Source organism: Colletes gigas, unplaced genomic scaffold (genome assembly GCF_013123115.1).
Source record: "Colletes gigas isolate AHSC1104 unplaced genomic scaffold, ASM1312311v1 Colletes_gigas_Sc00001, whole genome shotgun sequence".
Lineage (NCBI taxonomy): Eukaryota > Metazoa > Arthropoda > Insecta > Hymenoptera > Colletidae > Colletes > Colletes gigas.
This window is the reverse complement of record NW_025106630.1, coordinates 7,408,694-7,427,013: the sequence shown is the minus strand read 5'-3', so window position 1 is coordinate 7,427,013 and position 18,320 is coordinate 7,408,694. Positions and strand designations below refer to the sequence as shown.

Genomic DNA, 18,320 nt, shown 5'->3' with positions numbered 1-18,320 from the left:
AAAGTAATGAGTTATTCTACCAGTTGGAAATCTGTTTTGGCGCGATACAGTCTCTCAAATTTTCTAACAAATCTTTCGACAGAGACCTTTCCGCCATTTACTGTGTCCCGTTTTAGACGAAAGTAATGGATCTGCGAAACGCAAACTGATCACCTCGCCTAACAGATCGTCGTACAAACTGACCCAAACGCAAATACCAGGAAGAACGGATTACGTAAATCTACGCCCTGTGTGTGCAGAAACCGGACGAGCCGTGAACAAATTTCCGAAGTTAGGACTCACGAAACGACGAATGTGCAATGATCGTTTGCGAAATTCTGTAAAGTTGGTCAGTGACTCTGTGAAAAATAACAATAGGGTCCAGGTTTAAATTCAGATATCCAAATTCGCTGTTTACCATCGAATACGAATTATTTCGCGTGGTAAATAATGACGGAGCAAATTGTACGCAACAAATTGGCGAAACCGTATGACAGTGATCCATTAATTCGGTATCGCTTAGGGGCAAGCATTTGTCTGACCCTGAAAGAGATAACGCGACCGATACATCACGACTAATCATTCTTTTTAATTAATTGTTAGCGTACAAGGAACATCAATGTCAAATGAAAGTAATTACGATTGATAGAAGACACGGGATCGGAACGACTGACTTTCTCGTGTTTATAAAAACATTGATAACTTCGAGCATACAGACGATAACGACGTTTTGTTGGTATCTCTTATCGGTGAGTGTACCATATTAATTTTCATTTAAGATCGCGAAATGTTCGAAATTTCATTCCTCGTTCCTTATTTTTGAAAAGAAAGAAGACGGCAGAATCGATATATACAAAGGAAATTAAATCAAAGACACGAGTGTTTCTACAGATAACAATAATTTATTTATAAATACACTGAAAATGTCGATATTGTCCATAGTAAAACGTACGCACGCAACGAAAACGATGATGTTTCTTCGTTCTCGGCTAATCGCGTACGATATTACCTCTACAAGCTACGCTTTCGTATATTTTTTCTTTTTTTGTCGATTTTCCTTTTTATATATGAACTATACAATCGAACAATATTTCTGTACCCATACCCTGGATTTATAAACATTCACCTGTAAGATCCAGATGTTGCAAATTTTCTAATCGTGTTTCTTTGGTGGTAAAACATTGAAAACTATCTCCTGTGCGATATAACACGCGGAACGTTTCAATCACACCTACTTTTATAAAATTTCATTCCATAAAAATGGGCCTCGTTTCCCATGGAAAAAGATTGTGCGAGACTTTTGTCTAATAAAAGCAAACGGTGGGAAGATTCTTTAATCGTCTCGAAGCTTTCGATCGTCGAAGATCTCCGAGCAATGATCAAGATAATATACGTATTAAAAGATAGAGATACGATAACTGGCGTAAGAGCGAAAAGTAACATTTAAGAGAGCAAGAGAGAACATAGTCATTGTATCTTCTATAAAAGTATGTAATCTTTTGTACGTACATTGTCTCGAAAATTATTCCAAACGAACGTTCCTTGGACTAGTAAAAATTGTGGAAACACACATAAATATAACAACATTTTAATCGTGTAAAAATAATTATATCATCGAAAACGTGAAACTAATATTCCAATCATAATTTGGACCACTAGTGTTTACGTCTAGTTTATCGATGTAAATGATCGTGACTGAGATTATAGGAGGAAACAGTTTTCAAGGAGCGTGTAAATCCATTTAGAAGTTGCAATTTATCGAACGTGTAAAGATCGTCGATCGAACTGTCCGTTGCATGTGTTTGTACCCACATTTCTTTTTTTTACGACAGTCGGACAGACGAATGTTTACGAAGAGTGTTCACCAGGGTGGTTTCTGAATTCGCGATTAAATAACACGCGTCGGAGGTGTCGAATTTCTATGAACGCGTAAATCATCACTTCAAATGGACTTTTCACAGAACGAAAGGTTTGTGCGTTTTCATATACCCCGTATTTTACTGTTATTTATAATTTAGTGGCCTGTTGGTTCGTTGAACAAGCAAAAGATTTCGGCATTTCCGTCGTTAAATAAATAATATTCTTCGAGTAGCGCGCAACGCAATAATCGGTATCGACGAGCGCGTTTCAAGTCTAAATAGCTAGGCTTCTAAAAGTGTTTAAGCGATACGTACATGGATTCGCGCGACAGGACGATCGGGGTGGTTTAAGGCAAGTAATCGATGTTAGATTGTCGCACTTTGTTGTTGTTACTTCGAGGAACGATTGTCGTCTGCGTAACTCGGCGGATCGGTTCCCTATACTTCTACGTTTAATTGACTCTGTCCTGGCCGCGACCTCACGGCGAACTGTCAACAGTGTCATCACCCGCGAACGAACGAACATCGAGCTCGAGTCTTTTCCTCGTACGATCGATCACACTGAATTTAACTCGATACTCGATTCGCGCGAACGTTCCTTCCCTTCGTCACCGATTCAGATAACGAAATTGGTCGTAATAACTTTTAACAAACATCGCTGGGTATTCGATTCTATTAACGGAGAAAAGGAAATCAATTTTTTAATGAATTTTATATTTTTATTTTACCTGTGTCAAAGGTTTCCTCTAATCAGCTACAAATAAATATTATTGCTATTACTTTAACCGGCCAGGCCAAAGTTTATTCTTGCTCTATCCTAATTTTTAATAAATATCGGTGGGTCTTCGATTCCACCAGTAAAAAAAGAGAAACCAATTTCTTGACAGATCTGTGATCTTATTCTCTGAGAAATATATGAAAGCAAAGTTTCAATCCCAGTAGAGATTCACGACGCCAAACCATTCCACGCGCGAAGTGCTTTTCTTCATAACCCGAAATCTAGTCGATCAATCGATATACAATTTACGTGCTTTGGTTACTATAACTCTACGTCGTTACGATGGTCTCGAAGGATACCGTAACTCGCGTAAAACGGAATAAATCGTCCCGCGTTCACCGTCTAAACTACTGTACACGCGAGAATTCGAAAAATAAAACGCCCGCCCACGTTCCGAACGACAACTCGAAAGGCCACGAATTTAATTTTTGATTCATCGAATGACATTTGAGCGTCGAGAGCTTCGCTCCGTTCTTTCGTTTCATCTCCCGCTCGACGCGTAGACGTTTCCGAAGATCGATTTCACGTCGAAGCCAAGTCGATCGTTTAAAATATTCTAACGATATCCTTGTAGTAACTGGTTTGATAATGGTTAATTATCGAATATATCACGAACCGCACGATTCCTCGAATGGCCGACCATTCGCGGAGGAACGACAACGACAGATCGTTGATAGTGTGTATATATATGTGTGTGTATATATATATATATATATGTAATAAGTATTAATTGACGTTGTAAACTATTGATTGCAGATTTTTCTATTCAACGCGCGATTTGTTTCGTGAAATCAACCGAACATTCTCGCGAGAATGGCCAAGGAACGATTACTTAGTCGCTCTTGTTGATGACTTCCACCGACTGGATTTCGTCGGGCTCCATGTCCACGTCGCCCCATCCCCATTTCGCACCCTCGTGACTATGCTTGGGAGTTTCATCGTTATGGTACCTGCAACCAAACGCTCTATGTATACCCAACTTATCGATTTTAATCCACATTTATTTCCTCAAGATTTTCAACGCTGACTTAACTAAGAAAGGGTTAGTTAGCAGAAGCGTTCAAGCTGGTTTGTATCATGATTTGTCGTATTTAAATTTGACCAAATTTTTCTTGCAGACTATTAGAACGATCGAGTACGTACTTGGATCCGTCGCCGGTTCTGATCGCACGTTTCTTCACTACGTTGAGGGGGATAGTTTTCATATCGTACGCCTGGCCCAATCGTGCCCAGAAGTCGATGAACGCCGTGGTCATGTTGGTCCTATAGTTACCTAATTCGGCAGCTTTGTAGTCCCACGGGAACACATGGTGGTAATTGTGCCAACCCTCGCCGAACGCGCATATCGCGACGCTGATATTTTCTGTGGGCCCGATCGAGCTGGAACATTCACAAGAAAATCGAATTCTATCCATTTACCATTTAAATGGAAACGAGAGTTATTAAAATATGCTATTTACCTGTCGTAGGGTTTCATTCCCCAAATGTGGGCGGCCGAGTTCACTAGCCACGTGAGGTTCAAAGACAACGTGTACCTAAACAAGGCGCTGTACCAGGAATTCAATGGTTTCTCGCCCCAAAAGTGGCAAGGAATCCACATGGGGATTATGAAGCAGCAAAGGGGCATTAGGATGATGTACAATCTGTAAAGAAACCGGAGGAAACAGATTCAAAAGAAAGAACAGCTTTTATTATGGATAATGAGGGACGTTGTACTTGGTCGAAAGAAATATTCGAAACTTCGAAGAACGTTTCGTACCGTTTTTGCCAGACAACAATGGGATCCCGTTCCAGATCGCTCATGTCGATGGTGGCACCCTTCTTTTTTACATCGGGGTGTTTTCGTACCAACAGCCAGCCCATATGCGAGAAGAAGAATCCTCTTTTGGCGTTGTGAGGATCCGCGTCCGTGTCTGTAAACTTGTGATGCACTCGGTGGTCTCTGACCCACTCGTAGAGGTGATTCTGAGATAAATCGAAGACATTAGTTTTCGTGGGAATGGTATTTAAAGCTCGATCGTTTCGAAGAAACGAAGGAAACGGTGAACTCACTTGGAAAGAAATGGTTTGCAGGATCATCAGGAAGAATCGTAGCGGCCATTTTGCTTTGTAGGATCTGTGGGCCCATAATCTATGAGCGCCGGCTGTAATGCCCAGTCCAGCCGTTATTCCCATAAATAACGCTGAAAATTGTAAAAATAACGCGCGTTAATTTGAAAGGAAAACTCGAGACTCTCCCAGAAATTCTGTTATAAAATTTTACAATGAGAAGAATTTTGTATCGTGTTACTTTTGAAAGCAGGATTCGTCGTATTCAAATTCCATCGGAACGTTTATCGTCGATGCAACCAGGACGCGAGTTCTCGAAAGTCTGACATAGACGATGATCGCGAAGATCGTACCGTTCCCCGAGACACACGACGGTTTCTACGATCGATTTCGACTTTTTCCACTCGCCATACGACCCAGTTATGCTTGTCTCGTTAATAACTGTAATCCTATCGAACGGGCATAACAGCTCCGCGCGTTGCGTTTTATCGTGGGATCTAATGAGCAAGATCATCACTTTCGAAATCCCGATAAACAACGCGATTCAAGTGCAAACTGTTATTGCTTCGTTATATTAAACCTAACAGTCATAAATTCTACGAAAGATCGTATGAAATGCAACATTTATAGCGATAACGATGATAGATTATGGAACACCGGTTTGCGTTGATCGTTAAAGCCTGAACAATTAGCAGAGAATCGTGCTGGAAGATTCCGCCGATGATTTTTAATTTATTTGTGTATTAAAACAATAGCTAAAACAGGCGTCATCGTGATTCGATGCAAAGGAGACAGAACGATGAAAGTGATTAATCTCCGGTAAGAAAACGAGTTTGTCGCAACTGTTTAGGGGAAAGTGACGACGAATTGTAAATGAATGCGTCGATCGATAACGAGGTATTATTTTTTTTTTCTGGATTCTCGGTTGAACGGCCAAAAGAAAAATGGATATTGCAAAGCATTCACTTACACCACACTATCGTGTAGAGCTTTGTTCCGTTGAACATAAGGTAGAGTCCATAGAGTGCTCCAAAGTGAAGGTAAATGAAAGCAATCACGTTCCTCCAGACGATATTCCATTTATACGTTGGTGTAACGTCCGATGTTGGTTGGACGACATGTTTCTGCAACTTTAACTTCTCCGGCGACTGTCCATCCTGGCGAACATTCTGCTGCGAAGCCTCCAAGTACAACGTCGCTGACGTACCGAATAAGTTCGGGGCCATTTTAACAATTCTGGAACAAACGTTTCGCCTTTAAACAAATGGGCAAATGATTCCATCATTTCGTTTAGCTTGGGAAAACTAGTACACCTTGGTTCGCAAACGTAAAGAATTACATTTTATCGTTTTCTCCGATAAGTAACTCGCTTCGTACTTTTTCGCGATAACGACGACCATTTACTTCTCGTTACGAGCGGCGGCATGCCTTAGCAACGGCGAAGAGTAGCACGATTCGATTTTCTCTTTCAGGCGATTTCTCATGCAAGAATGCGAAGTTAAGAGTCCATACACTATACGTACTATAAACGGAAGAGTTATGAAGTTTCCATCGATTAAAGTTATTTAAGATAACGGATGCATCGGAGTCGAACTTTTTATGGGTGCAGCTTGTACACGGGTCTGTATTTATTGGTATTGGTCGCGTCTCAGCAGGCGCCAGCGAATGACACGGGGGGAAATATGTGCCGGGGATTAATCTCGCGAACAATAAAGCACGAACTTTCACGCGTCGAAGTGGAACGCGACCCGCGGTGCGATTTTGCATTTCTGAAAGTATTTGTTACTAGGTCACCGGGAACCGATTATCAAGACGTCGAAACGTAACCAGTTACAGTAGTTACGGGAGCCTTTCACGGCTGTGGCGAGACTTCGTACGCGACTGGATATCGAGACAACGCAAAGTCGAAAGATACGACCATGTTCCGTTCTTAATGGATTCTCTTTACGGGCATGTAGCGTCTCCTCGTCTATCTAAATGTCTCATTTCCCTGCAATTTCGCGAATATTCATTTCGTTGGGTCTTCTATGACCCTAGACATATACGGGATACCCATTCGAGTATACAATTACATTGCACGAAGACGGAGGTAATAATGGATTAATTACACCCTTGAAAACAAAGAATTAATGTTTAAGTTCGATGTTTGAACGATTTACGCTTAAAGTTTAATACGATAATGATCCTGAATGATGAAACCAATGTAATATAAATCGCAAAATAACGACTAGAAAAGAAGGAATAAGTATGCCTGCGACACGTGTTCGTAAACAAGTTTCACCCATTTAAGTCTGAACTCGGATTGATATTCTAACTCGATTAAGAGACGGAAGACAAAAGGCTGGAACAAGGAAAATAACGGAATGGAAAAACAGAAGTAAATTGTCAAGAGAAACGAATCGTTTGAAAAGATTTTAAAGAATAGATGAGCTACGCGTTAAACCGGCTGACCCAAAAGTCGCATCTCGTTGGGACTTGGGTGAGCAAATTTTTCGGTATCGCGAACGATCAAAGGACACTATCGGGTGTCCCAGTTTCGAATGGAACTCGACGTACGGGGAATCGGAGAGGCGTCGTTGTCCCGGCGAAGCTGTCCATCGAAACGGTACATGCTGTATTCGAAGGAGAGTAACCACAGAGAAAGGTGCTGAGTTACGAGGTAAGAGCTTCGGAGAAAGAGAGAAGGGGAAACGAGGAAGGAAAGAAGTGAAGTTTCGTGCTGGAACAGGTTCTCCGTAAAGGAGGTCAATGGCACGTTTCAGGTCATTATCAACCGCACAGTGGACCTTCCTGTCTCTCGTTTCTCAAGCACGTACGTATTGAAACCGTCGTTCTGTTCTTGTAGCAACTCACGTTTCGTCTATCGCGATCCTACGTCATCCGAGGGGACAACTGCGAAACTACTTTCGACCGGAGACGTTCGATTCGTCGAAAACGTCGCCAATCAGCTCGACTTCCTGGACCCAATTCTCCCCCATCTTGCATCCAATACGCGTGAAATTTCACGTATGCAATTGGCCAGAGTGGCAAATTAATGTTAATTTTAATTTGAATGCGAACGATCGTGGGACTTTCACGTTGGTTTGTAATCACGGAAATGGATTTGTCGAAGAGCAAGAATGCGAGCGCTTTTGCAAAAGACTGAAGCGTCAGCGCAGTTTTGGCCGAGGCGGTGAAGTAACCAGGCAATGATAATCGTAGCTTGTGTAAGAAAAACTGCAAGGTCGGCGATAAACTTGCCGCGATCGAACCGAACTGGCAATTTCTGCCGCGACGACGAAACATAAGTGCCTAAGCAGCAGCGATATTCAGTGGAAGGCGGAGTTGGAAAGCTCGGGCCCAGGGTTAAGGGGAATGTGACAACGTAAGTAGACGGAGACTGATATCGAATAATTTTTGCTTGCACTCGGGCCTCAAAAGATGGCCGACTACCACGTCTGACCCGATACAACTCGTAACTCCTTCCTTCTTATTCCCATTGAACGAAAATATTAAACCAACATATTCGTATTTCATACATTTGAATTTGAATTCTTAAAATAAATTGGTTCTAATATCAAGTCACGTCCACCAAAATGCAAATAAACGGTCGTGTTTATCTAGTATGCGTAATTGTGTGTGTTTTCACGAACCGAGAAAGAATTGCAAAGCATATTCCGCGTCGTACTGTTTAAAAAATTTCAGTTTGCAACGGTGTCCCGTTTATTTATTGCTCCAAAAATGTTTGTAGTCGGAACCTAGAGGTCGATTCTACTCACAAGATGATCGGTGTTACGAGTCGCGAGACAGTCCAGTTTCCCATCGTTAATCTAAATTCTTCCGAACAATCTCGGCGGTGTGTCCTTCGTTGTACAATTCTCGAGTGCAAGCGCAATTAAAGCAATCCACGGCGAAACGGAGAGCGAATCCACGAGATGAATCACGATCGCCTTGTCTGCGTCTCCGCGTTGACATTAACGCTCGAGGAAAAGAATAACGAAAAGGCCGATCGTCGAACAAGCTCGCGCGAAAACTAACTTTGAGAACGTGTCATAGAACTGCTCGATGAACGACAGCATTTAACCGGAACTACGATATATCGATAATTGATGCTATTATCGTGATAATAATAACTGGAATTATTTTTGTAAATAATGAGCATTGGGTAAAAGACTGGGTTGCGCGCCTGTTAATTTTTCTCGACCCTGTGACGAATATTTTCTTTGTTCGAAGGCTGTATAGAGGAACACATGGCTATCGTTCGCGTGAAATTTTAAAGAGAGCGAATGAATAGGCTCGAGGAAATACAGAGTCTTTTCAGGCGACGATCTCCCCATGAGGAGGGTTCGTCTTCAAAGAGGAGGGGAATTCGCTCGGGAGCACACCGCCGCGTCGGTTTTACTTTTCGCTAGTCACGTAAAGGTTAATTACGTGGCGTAATTAATTGCCGTGGAATTACTTTGCCAGCCACTCGGTCTCTTTAACCCGAAAATTTTCAATTTCATCTCCACTTGAACGAGTCGAGCGTTCGAAATTTGAATAAACTACCGAGCGTCGAAGGAAGATCCGTCGAGAGCTGGAAAACGTCCGAATGAAATCGCCTCGCGTGCGTTTCAGCGATTTCTCGAGCAAAAGCGTGTCTAGTGAAATTACAAATGGCATCTATTTTTCCCACAGTTTGAATCGTCATTTCTTTCAGCATCGCGGATCATTAGGATGATTCGTTTCCAGTCTAGTAAGCACAGCAGGTAATTAAGAAAGCGTACCGAGAAAGCGTAAATATATTCGTATATATAAAATCTCCGACAACAACCTAGGCTTGCAAACGAAATCATCGACGATCTATATCGAGACAAATTTCGGACAACTACCGGACAAGTAGAGTGGTTTTCGTAGAAACTAAATCGCGAGATGAACATTTTGCACGTTGCATGCTTTTCGAGATACGAGTTAATCGAGTGTAGCATCTCTCTGTTTCAGTTTTCACTCGTCGGCATGTTTTTCCGCTGAAAATTGCACAGTATTCGCGAACGTACGTGCCTGCAACGTGGCCCGTTTTCCGGTTTCTTATGGACGCCAAACGATGTACAATTGCGAGGCCACGAGAATGATAAGCGAGCGGAATCAGCAACGTGACACGTTACTCGCAACCATAATGCCATTTAACACATCGCGCCGGCACGTCATACAAATGGTTAAACGCCTCCACCCTAGTGTCATTTTTTTCCTTCTTTATATCGCCCGAAGGGACGATGTCGACGCGTAGAACACATTTCCTTTCGACCCTCTGTAATTAAGAGCCACGGTAATTCAACGGTGACGAAAACAAACGCGTCTTTAAATGTCAATTACTGGTTCTGAGAAACGAGCGCGAACAAACCGCTCCGAGTTTCTAGTCCTATCGAATAGGAAACGATTTCGAATTGGTTTATTTATTCTATTATTGCGAAATAGAACCGTGACCAAAACCGATATTATCTCGATTCTGTAGAATTGTTTGATCGAGAACCGATCAACGCGACAGTGTGAACCCTTTCGATCCCTTCGAACCGTAGAATCACCACCGGACGCGAAGTTGTAAACAATCACGACTTACTGGTAACGAGGCGTCCAATCGAACCAGGAAGCTCTTGTTTGCGCGTGCCACGAAGAAAACGTTTCCACAAACCGGTGTTAAGCACAACGTCCCCGATGTGCTGCGGGTGATCCGATCTGACTGCGAGTTCACTACGAAATACCGAGATGCAAGAGCGTATGTCCCACTTATCAACCACGCGCCGCCCCATAAAACCGCGTCGACACCAAATCCCCCACGCACCCGACCGCGTGCCGTCACTGGCGGATCGCCCTAAAAAATGACCCACCAAAACACGGATTTCGACCCAGCTGCGCGTCCCGTGCAATGCGCGCGCACTTAATGGGGGGATATTATGGCCGAATTATGAAACACCCAGCCGATCGACCGATATCGATCCTTTTCATTTCGAAATTCCCAATTTTACGCTACCTTCCCAGAGCTCGTTCCTCCGTAATTCTCCTAAAACTCAACAATTAAAATAATTTTTTTGGAAATTCCACTCGAGGGTGAACGATCTGCCCTTTAACCCAAGGGCAATTTGTATTATCATTTAAATAACACATAGATGATTAGTCGAACGCTTGGTGACTCGTTAAAGAAAACCATGTTCGTTCGTCGCGTCCCGTTTTGTTCTCTCGCGCCGATTTTCAAAGGACGCGTTATCCCGAACAATGAAGACACGAAGAATAGTGTTCGTTCTACGTCTAAAGAGAATCTATTCGGACGTTCGTACGATATTTTCTGTTGTCGCCGCGGGAATTTGCATGCTCGTTCGTAAAACGGACACTTCGAGAATTTGGCGTTGCCACGCTATTAATTCAATCTGGGAAGAATAAATAAACGGATCGTTAAAAAAATTTCACACCGTCAGACGTGTGTTTCTTATTCAAATTTCTTTTGACGGAATATGGAAAATGCTAGGAACCTTCGTTCCTTTGGTCTTCTCACGCTTCTGCGTCGTTTGGTATAATTTATTCTTACATAAAAAAAGTAAAAAATTGTTAAGAAAAGTGATAAGTATGACACCTGATATTGTTATACAGTCCAAATTTTTTTGGAACGACTGTTAAGGCTAAGGAACCCCAAGTTTATTTTCAACAAATAGATCTATTGTTTCGTCCACTTCGTGAGCGCCTTGCAATACAAAATGTTAAATAAAAATGAACAATTACAGTTACTTCAGGATTATTCCATACAAAATAGGTGCTCTAATACTTATTAACGGTAGTACAGACTTCTTAGGAGGTTGTTGCTCGACTAATTTCGTTTGCTTCTTCTATGGTGGCCTAATTTCGGGGCTGTTTCTTCTTCGAGTTGATTTAATGCGTTCCTCGGAGCATAGATATAAACTTTTATGAGCAAAAATTCTGCGTGCCACGAGAGGAGGAATTTGAAGAATCGAGGGCAAAAGTTTTCATACTGTGCTAAACTATAACACTAAACGAGATATTTATATTTACGATAGGGAACGACACCATTTAAGGGCTAATTTAATATTTACGTTGCAAGGTGATCGAATAAATTTTCGTAATGAAGAGCGACGCGACGCGTTTCGTAATTTCCTTTGTTGCACACATTTTCGGAATACATTTCTACTAGGCGTGAGATTCACTTGAAAGAATTGTTTCAATTCGCAACAATACCAATTTACGTAATTGTCGTTTCTGTGCGACCCGAGCATTTCTAACTGCATTTGCATGTTGTACGCAAAAGAGACGCAATCGGATATTTTAAGATTCCCAATGTGCTTTTTAAAACGATTTCCTAACGTATGCAATTGGAGTACAGATTTGGTTCAATGATACGACAGAATTGAATTTTTTAACATGAATTTTTTGCAACGGGGACAACTTTGTTTGCTCGGTGAATTCGCAAATGGAACGCGTTAATATAAAACGTTCCAAGTGTTTTAAATAACAAAGCGGAAAACGTGAAACAGTATTTAAATGGAATTTAAGCGCCACGAGATGATCACTTTCGTGGCTAATTAGCGTCTTAATTGAGGAAACGTCAATGGCGTTCCGAAATACCTTTCCATCAGCTGTAGTTCGACAGAAATGATTCATTAACACGTTGATCGTCACCTGATCGATATAGCTTCTAGTTAAGGAAAATTAAGAAAAACGTGTTATAAGCTAATAATTTTGTTGACTTGATAACGTATGTACATCGGAACCATAATTGACGCAACGGGTAAAAGAAATCAAGGTAGCCAGAAGGAAGAACATTGGATCAGGAAGAGAAAAGTCGCATTAAGCGGGACTCGATAGTCGATTCGAATCGATCATTTGCAGTTCGAAGTGGCACGAAGACGCGGTTTCTAATTGCTTCGTGGCGTTTCGGTTTCCGCCCCTTAGGGAACGACAAATCATTATCGCGATTTCTCCGAAACGATTCTCGAATGGGTAGAAGGACTCTATGTCTCCCTGGCAAACATTTGTTATAGATAAACATCCAATGCATCGACCAATATTTAATTTTAGCAAGCTAGACGACGCCAAGGTTGCACTATCCGGTTGAGATACCCTTTCTTGACTTTTTCAGAGGGACTTATTTAACTTTTTCGGGTCTGCTATATATTGTAATACACACACCCAGCCAAAAAGATAGCACAGGCATGCTATTATTAATTTCTTAGTAATATTACGGGCTGGATTAGAAGAGTAATAAGATTTGCTTAGATCGTATAAGCACCGTAAAAAATAATAGGAATCGTGATTGATTGAATTTCTCCTTTAATATTTAGGTGACAGTGACTGTTACATACGTTTCTCGCTCACGGAAATAAAACTAAGCAATTACTGTCGCTCAGTGTGCACTTGACCCACTTCGAAGTATCAAAGATTCAAAGTTATCGTTAAATATTTAGGCCATAATTATATAATGCAACACGAAAGTGTAGTCGAATATGATTTTTGGTTAATGGGTCGATATAATTGAGTCTTCGATCGCGACGGTAGTGGTCAGCTGGCAGTAATGTCAATAATACGAGCAAACAGCAAACATTCATCGAAACGACAGGTGAATAACGGTTTAGGTGGTCTTTTATTTGCGAGCTATTCGCGATACGATTTTTGGGTGGCTTTAATAGCCTCGACGATCCGTTGGAAAGAAAGTCGAAAGTCGCGGAGTTTTCGAATGCCAGGAAAGATTGTTCCGAACGACAGATGTACCGAGGCACACTTCTAATCGACTTCTCGGAAACGCAGTTAGCACTTTGGCAACGCAAACCACAACGCTAATCATGCTACACGAACGTGATCAGACGGATAGCAAGAAAAACTATTTCGTATACTCGATATAAAAAAAAAGGAAATTTAACGAGTGTCACGTCGTTTGACAGATGAGAGTAAACAGTTTCGATTGTACACTTGCGAGTAATTAGCGTATGGGTGTAAAACCGATAGAATTTGAGCTTACACGAGGTTCAGAACCGCGGAAACTTCCAGGGGTGACCCGATAGAAAGGAAGACGGGAGTAAAACTTTCTCCCGCGATCGAATCTCGGTTAAATCTATTCGAGGACCGAGCAACGAACACGAGACAGACCGACGGGAACGAAAGAGAGAAGAGAAAGGTTCGAGATGTCGAATAAAATGAAAAACGGAGCGAGGAACTCTGCTCGAAGGTGAGGTTCCGTTTAGAACGGAACAAACCAGGCTCTCGACGCCCGGAGGCGGTTCTGGCTGCCAAACGGTACCTAGCACTCCTCTTCGTGACTCTCGTATCTGCGAGAAGAATCGAGGAAAGATCGAAAATAAAATCGTGAATGCCCGTACCACTTTAGAAAGTGGGTTTACAGTTTGGCTGTAAATGTTTTCTACGACTTCCGTTCGCGGGGACTTTGTTACGCGTTTCTTAAACAACGACGTATACGCGATAACGGGGAACGACACCTGTTGTTCGGTCCAATGGGCCAAGGAAGCGTTCGTCGTTCAATTTTTAGGAAGAAATTTGTAATTTCGGACGAAAGAAAAAATTGGAATAATATAACAATATTATTAAAAATATATTAATATGTATACGAATATATGTGCAATAAACGTGTGTCTACATGTGTAGTTTGCACTTTATTTACCCCGACTTACGTCTTACTCGATTTGCGTCAGGTAAACGAAACTACTGACAAACTACAGCTTCTCGAAAAATTTGTTAAAGCAACGAAGCAAACGATTATGAGAGTCTTAAGTGTACGTGCTGGTAAATTCCTAAATTTTTACTAAATACAGTGTTCAACAAAATATACGAGAGTGTGATTCAATGATCTTAACCTCTTCAGGGTTTCTGGCATTTAAATGTAATTTTTAGTTTTAAAGTTGCTTTGATATTACGATATGCAAGCATTCGCAAACAAATTCTATACTTTGAACAAAACAATTTTACTCTGAAGAGGTTACATGGATTTATGTTCTTTAAAACTAACAACTAAATATTAGGGGCGGGTGGGTATTCCAGATTCGAAAATTGAATTAGCTTTGAAATCTTGAGTATCTACCCCACCCCTACTAATTATGAAGAGTGAACCACGTAACTTGATCAGTTTTTTAACTAACTTCTAAATTAATCAAATTACACGATTCGCCCTTTCGAAAGCTTTTGATTGTTTCAATAACCTTACGATCGAAGCTACGGACCAAGTGTAACAGAAAAACTATAAAGAATGCAAAAGAGAGATAGAGCGAGAGCTGATCGTCTACTGACAGGGCATTTTCTATCCGAAACCATAATTACGGTCCCCAGTACCTGTTAATGCGTGCACTATTTCTCTCGCGTTCGGCGATACTATTAGCGGTACCCATAATAATGTCGTACGCTTGACAAAATCATTTCATCGAAATGGACGTTCGATCTGGACGCCTCTAAGCTTCGCGCCTGAGACTTTCGCGATTTTTCAGCATCGAGAACATCGCCGACGCGGGTAAAAGTCACGCCTTTCTCCAACGATCTTTTATCGCGTACGTTCGTTGGCTTTGTGTCCAGTTTCAACGTGAACGAACGATGGGTTCGAGAACCGTCGCGTGTCGGAAGCACATCGCGTCGAAATGAAATAACGATCGAGTCGCGCGATGGCAATTAAAAACGATCGAACGTCCAGTAATCACGGCCTGATCTCGACGCGCCGCGAAACGACATTGCTGATGGGTATCCCAGATTCACAAGCGTACCAACTTTCACTCGTCGACCGATGAGATCTCTGGTAAATGGTCGGCTCGCGGTTCGCCCGGTCGGAATTCGAGTCGAGAAGGCGAATGGGAAACGAAAAAAAGCGGGGCTGGCCGCACCGGTGCCGGGGTTGCGGCAGCCATCGAACCACCCCTGCCTGGACTGCGGTTCTCTGCACGGGCAAAACTCACCCCTTCTCTTTCTCTCTTTCTCTCTCTTCCCCGGGGATCTTCGGTTTATCGCACCCCCGACACCAGCCTCCGCTGGTGCATGCGCGCCGCCATCGCGAAATCGAGAAGACCGCCAGGGATATTTAGGAAATTCTAAAGACACTCTGCGTACCGGGCTCGTAGGGTTGTTCGATCGATCCGTGGCGCCACTATCGCCATATTGGGGATGCCGGAAACCAAGGGGTTAACGCGTGCTTCGATAAAACGGGAAAATTAAATCAGATCAACGGGGGAGGACTCGAACCGCAGGAGACTCGACGATTCTTTTCGAAAGGGCGATAGTCTTCGATGTCTCTGATAGGGTAAATTTCAACGGATGTCTATGGGAGATGGGATCGAACCGTCTGGTGCTGCCCCAGAGCAGAAGCAGCGCTGATTTCCGTTGGTAGACGAGATTTCTGTAATTCTTCGGCTCGTTGCTCGTCTCATTTTTTAAACGATTACCAAAGTAACTGTTATGCACGGCTTTTGAATTAAAACGGGTACGAGAACAGGAAAACAAAACCACCCCCATTGCTTCCCTTAAAGCTTCTTTTTCCCCCGCATTAAGGGGTATTCTATAGCAAAATTGTCTAAAAAGTCTTTCCCATTTATATTAAACATTTATACGAATTGCACTGATTCTAGCAGTAAAGATTGCAAGCCATATCGAGGACCACGTTTCGCTACTAATATTTTCAAGTATAAGAATTCATGGATCACGCACCTCTAAGTTCAGAGTGTTCACTGCGGCGCACACGATGCAGATGCTCGAGCTTTTTTTTATTGTTCACTTCGGTTAAACGCACTGAAATTTCCTCCCCGTTCGGTTTTATCGGCCGCAGGAACAGCACCAGAGACCCGTTCTCGCGCAAATTACCGTAAGGGAGTCGTAAGAAGAGCACTTACCTTGTCAATCGTCGTTGTAAGACGAAGGCAGAGGGCCGCGGGCCTGTTCTTTTGTCGCCGGTCGTCTTCTCCTTCCGCTCGCCTCATTGGTCGCCGCACGCGCCACCTTATTTCAATTAGTGTGATTTTGTGTGATTTTCCGTCGTCGTTTTCGAGAACTTCGGGCCCGTTTCTGGTCCCACGGCCTCGAAACTTCCCCGAACGACCCCATCCCTCGGGACACCCACCGACGAAAATCCTTTCTCCTCGAACTACGTATGTTACACCTGATTTTATTGCTTTTAACAAGTGCATTAAGCTGCATCGTGACATTTGTTATCATTATCACGCGACTGCGTAACCTTCCCACACATTATAATACCACGACACTGGGAGACATCGGGTTATGACAATGTAAATTTTTGTAACTTTTGTAGGCATCAAAGCAGCCGCTTAATATGGCGTGAAAACGCGCTGTTTATTAATACATAATATAGGACAGGACTTTCGATAAACGTTACGAGTAAATATTATATACAGAGGGCGTCACGAATCAGCCCCCCATGATTTTAGTACTTAATCGGCGCGAAATTCTAATTTTTTAAACAGTCATGCTTCTTCGTGCGATGTCCATTTCTTCCTGATTTTAACGACCGCGGTACTCCATGTTGGCTGTCGACTGTCATCTTTGCATCGAGTCTGACTCTGGCAAAACATCGACCGTCCTTGCTCGTCGTCTTTAGCACATTAAACTCAGAGTCAACTGTGTTTATTTTTCTGTTTTACGCCATACCTGGTACACCGTGACGACATTCGAGAAGTCTTCGCACCAGCAGAGTTAGCTCGGTTCATTTGGAACGGTTAATCGCTAACCCCTTATTTACAACATATATCACGGTCAAGGCCGTCGCCAAGGTGTCTACGAATGCAAACAACCATACTTATGTTCGTTCGATTTATGGAGTTTCGCACTTACGTCGTTTCTATTAGCGACAGGCATTTGTTCAAATACTCAGATTCGTGTCCACGAATAAATATCTCAGTGTACGAAAAAGTAGATTTGTACAAGTTTAAAAAACAACTTCTCGATTCGTAAGAAATTTTTCGTTCGTAGCGAATTACCATTATAGTGTACCGTGTTAGAAGACGCCAGCAACCGGATGGTTCTAGTTTCATCGCAAACGCGGCGAATTCCTGCGACGAACTCGACACGATTGTTTCGAGGGAGAAGACGAACAGTCTAAAGCTAAAAAAAATGGAATTACCGCGCCTAAAATGAGAGAGATAGATTGAAATTAATAAGAGAAAAATATACTTCAACGAGCACTCGTAAGATAGTTCTCCGTTGGAGGGTGCAGAGTTTCTGAATAGAGTGCTCGATACTATCGATGAACTGGAAACGGTATTCGAGATCATAGTATGACAGACTGATTCGTAACGTTCGATATTCATCTCGCGTAAAAGTTGAATGACCAACGTCACGAAGCAGTCGCGTGCAAGCCTGATTGCGTAATCGTATCCTGCCGTTCCTTCGACTCTTACGGAAAATTTTACAACGTTTATTCACGGCACATGCCGCGATCGAACTCGTAATTTAGGGCGACGGAATGCCGTTAAGGATAATAATCGGTTCGTGGGGCAGTTCGAAAACGCGTAATAAAAATATAAAAGCACGCCAGTTTTATCGCGCTGGGAATGAAATTAATTCCAACCAAGTACAGTTAAACCTTGGTCCGCGAGCATAAAACAGAAGGTTCAAGTAAACTCTAGACGCCAAGAAAGAAGGCTGATACTTATGTAACGTTGGAATGTAATAATTATTGTTGTCATTGAGCCGCA

The 18,320-nt window shown here is 42.4% G+C and overlaps 1 protein-coding gene across 4 annotated transcripts; it reads right to left on the bottom strand.

Annotated features, from left to right (window-relative positions):
• Positions 1-859: 859 nt before the first annotated feature.
• LOC122398120 (acyl-CoA Delta-9 desaturase-like) lies at positions 860-16,640 on the bottom strand. 4 transcript variants are annotated; one of them, XM_043397758.1, is made up of 7 exons: positions 16,503-16,640; positions 5,636-5,901; positions 4,669-4,799; positions 4,376-4,581; positions 4,077-4,259; positions 3,760-3,996; positions 860-3,566 (listed from the first exon to the last, which is right to left on the bottom strand). In XM_043397758.1, the coding sequence occupies exons 2-7, from the start codon at positions 5,889-5,891 to the stop codon at positions 3,449-3,451; spliced, it is 1,131 nt and encodes a 376-aa protein (XP_043253693.1). In that variant the 5' UTR covers positions 5,892-5,901; positions 16,503-16,640; the 3' UTR covers positions 860-3,448. The 4 variants fall into 4 exon arrangements, with proteins under 4 accessions (XP_043253693.1, XP_043253683.1, XP_043253702.1 ...); XM_043397748.1 differs by lacking the exon at positions 16,503-16,640 and adding an exon at positions 16,321-16,476; XM_043397767.1 differs by lacking the exon at positions 16,503-16,640 and adding an exon at positions 10,241-10,263.
• Between the last annotated feature and the right edge of the window lie 1,680 nt (positions 16,641-18,320).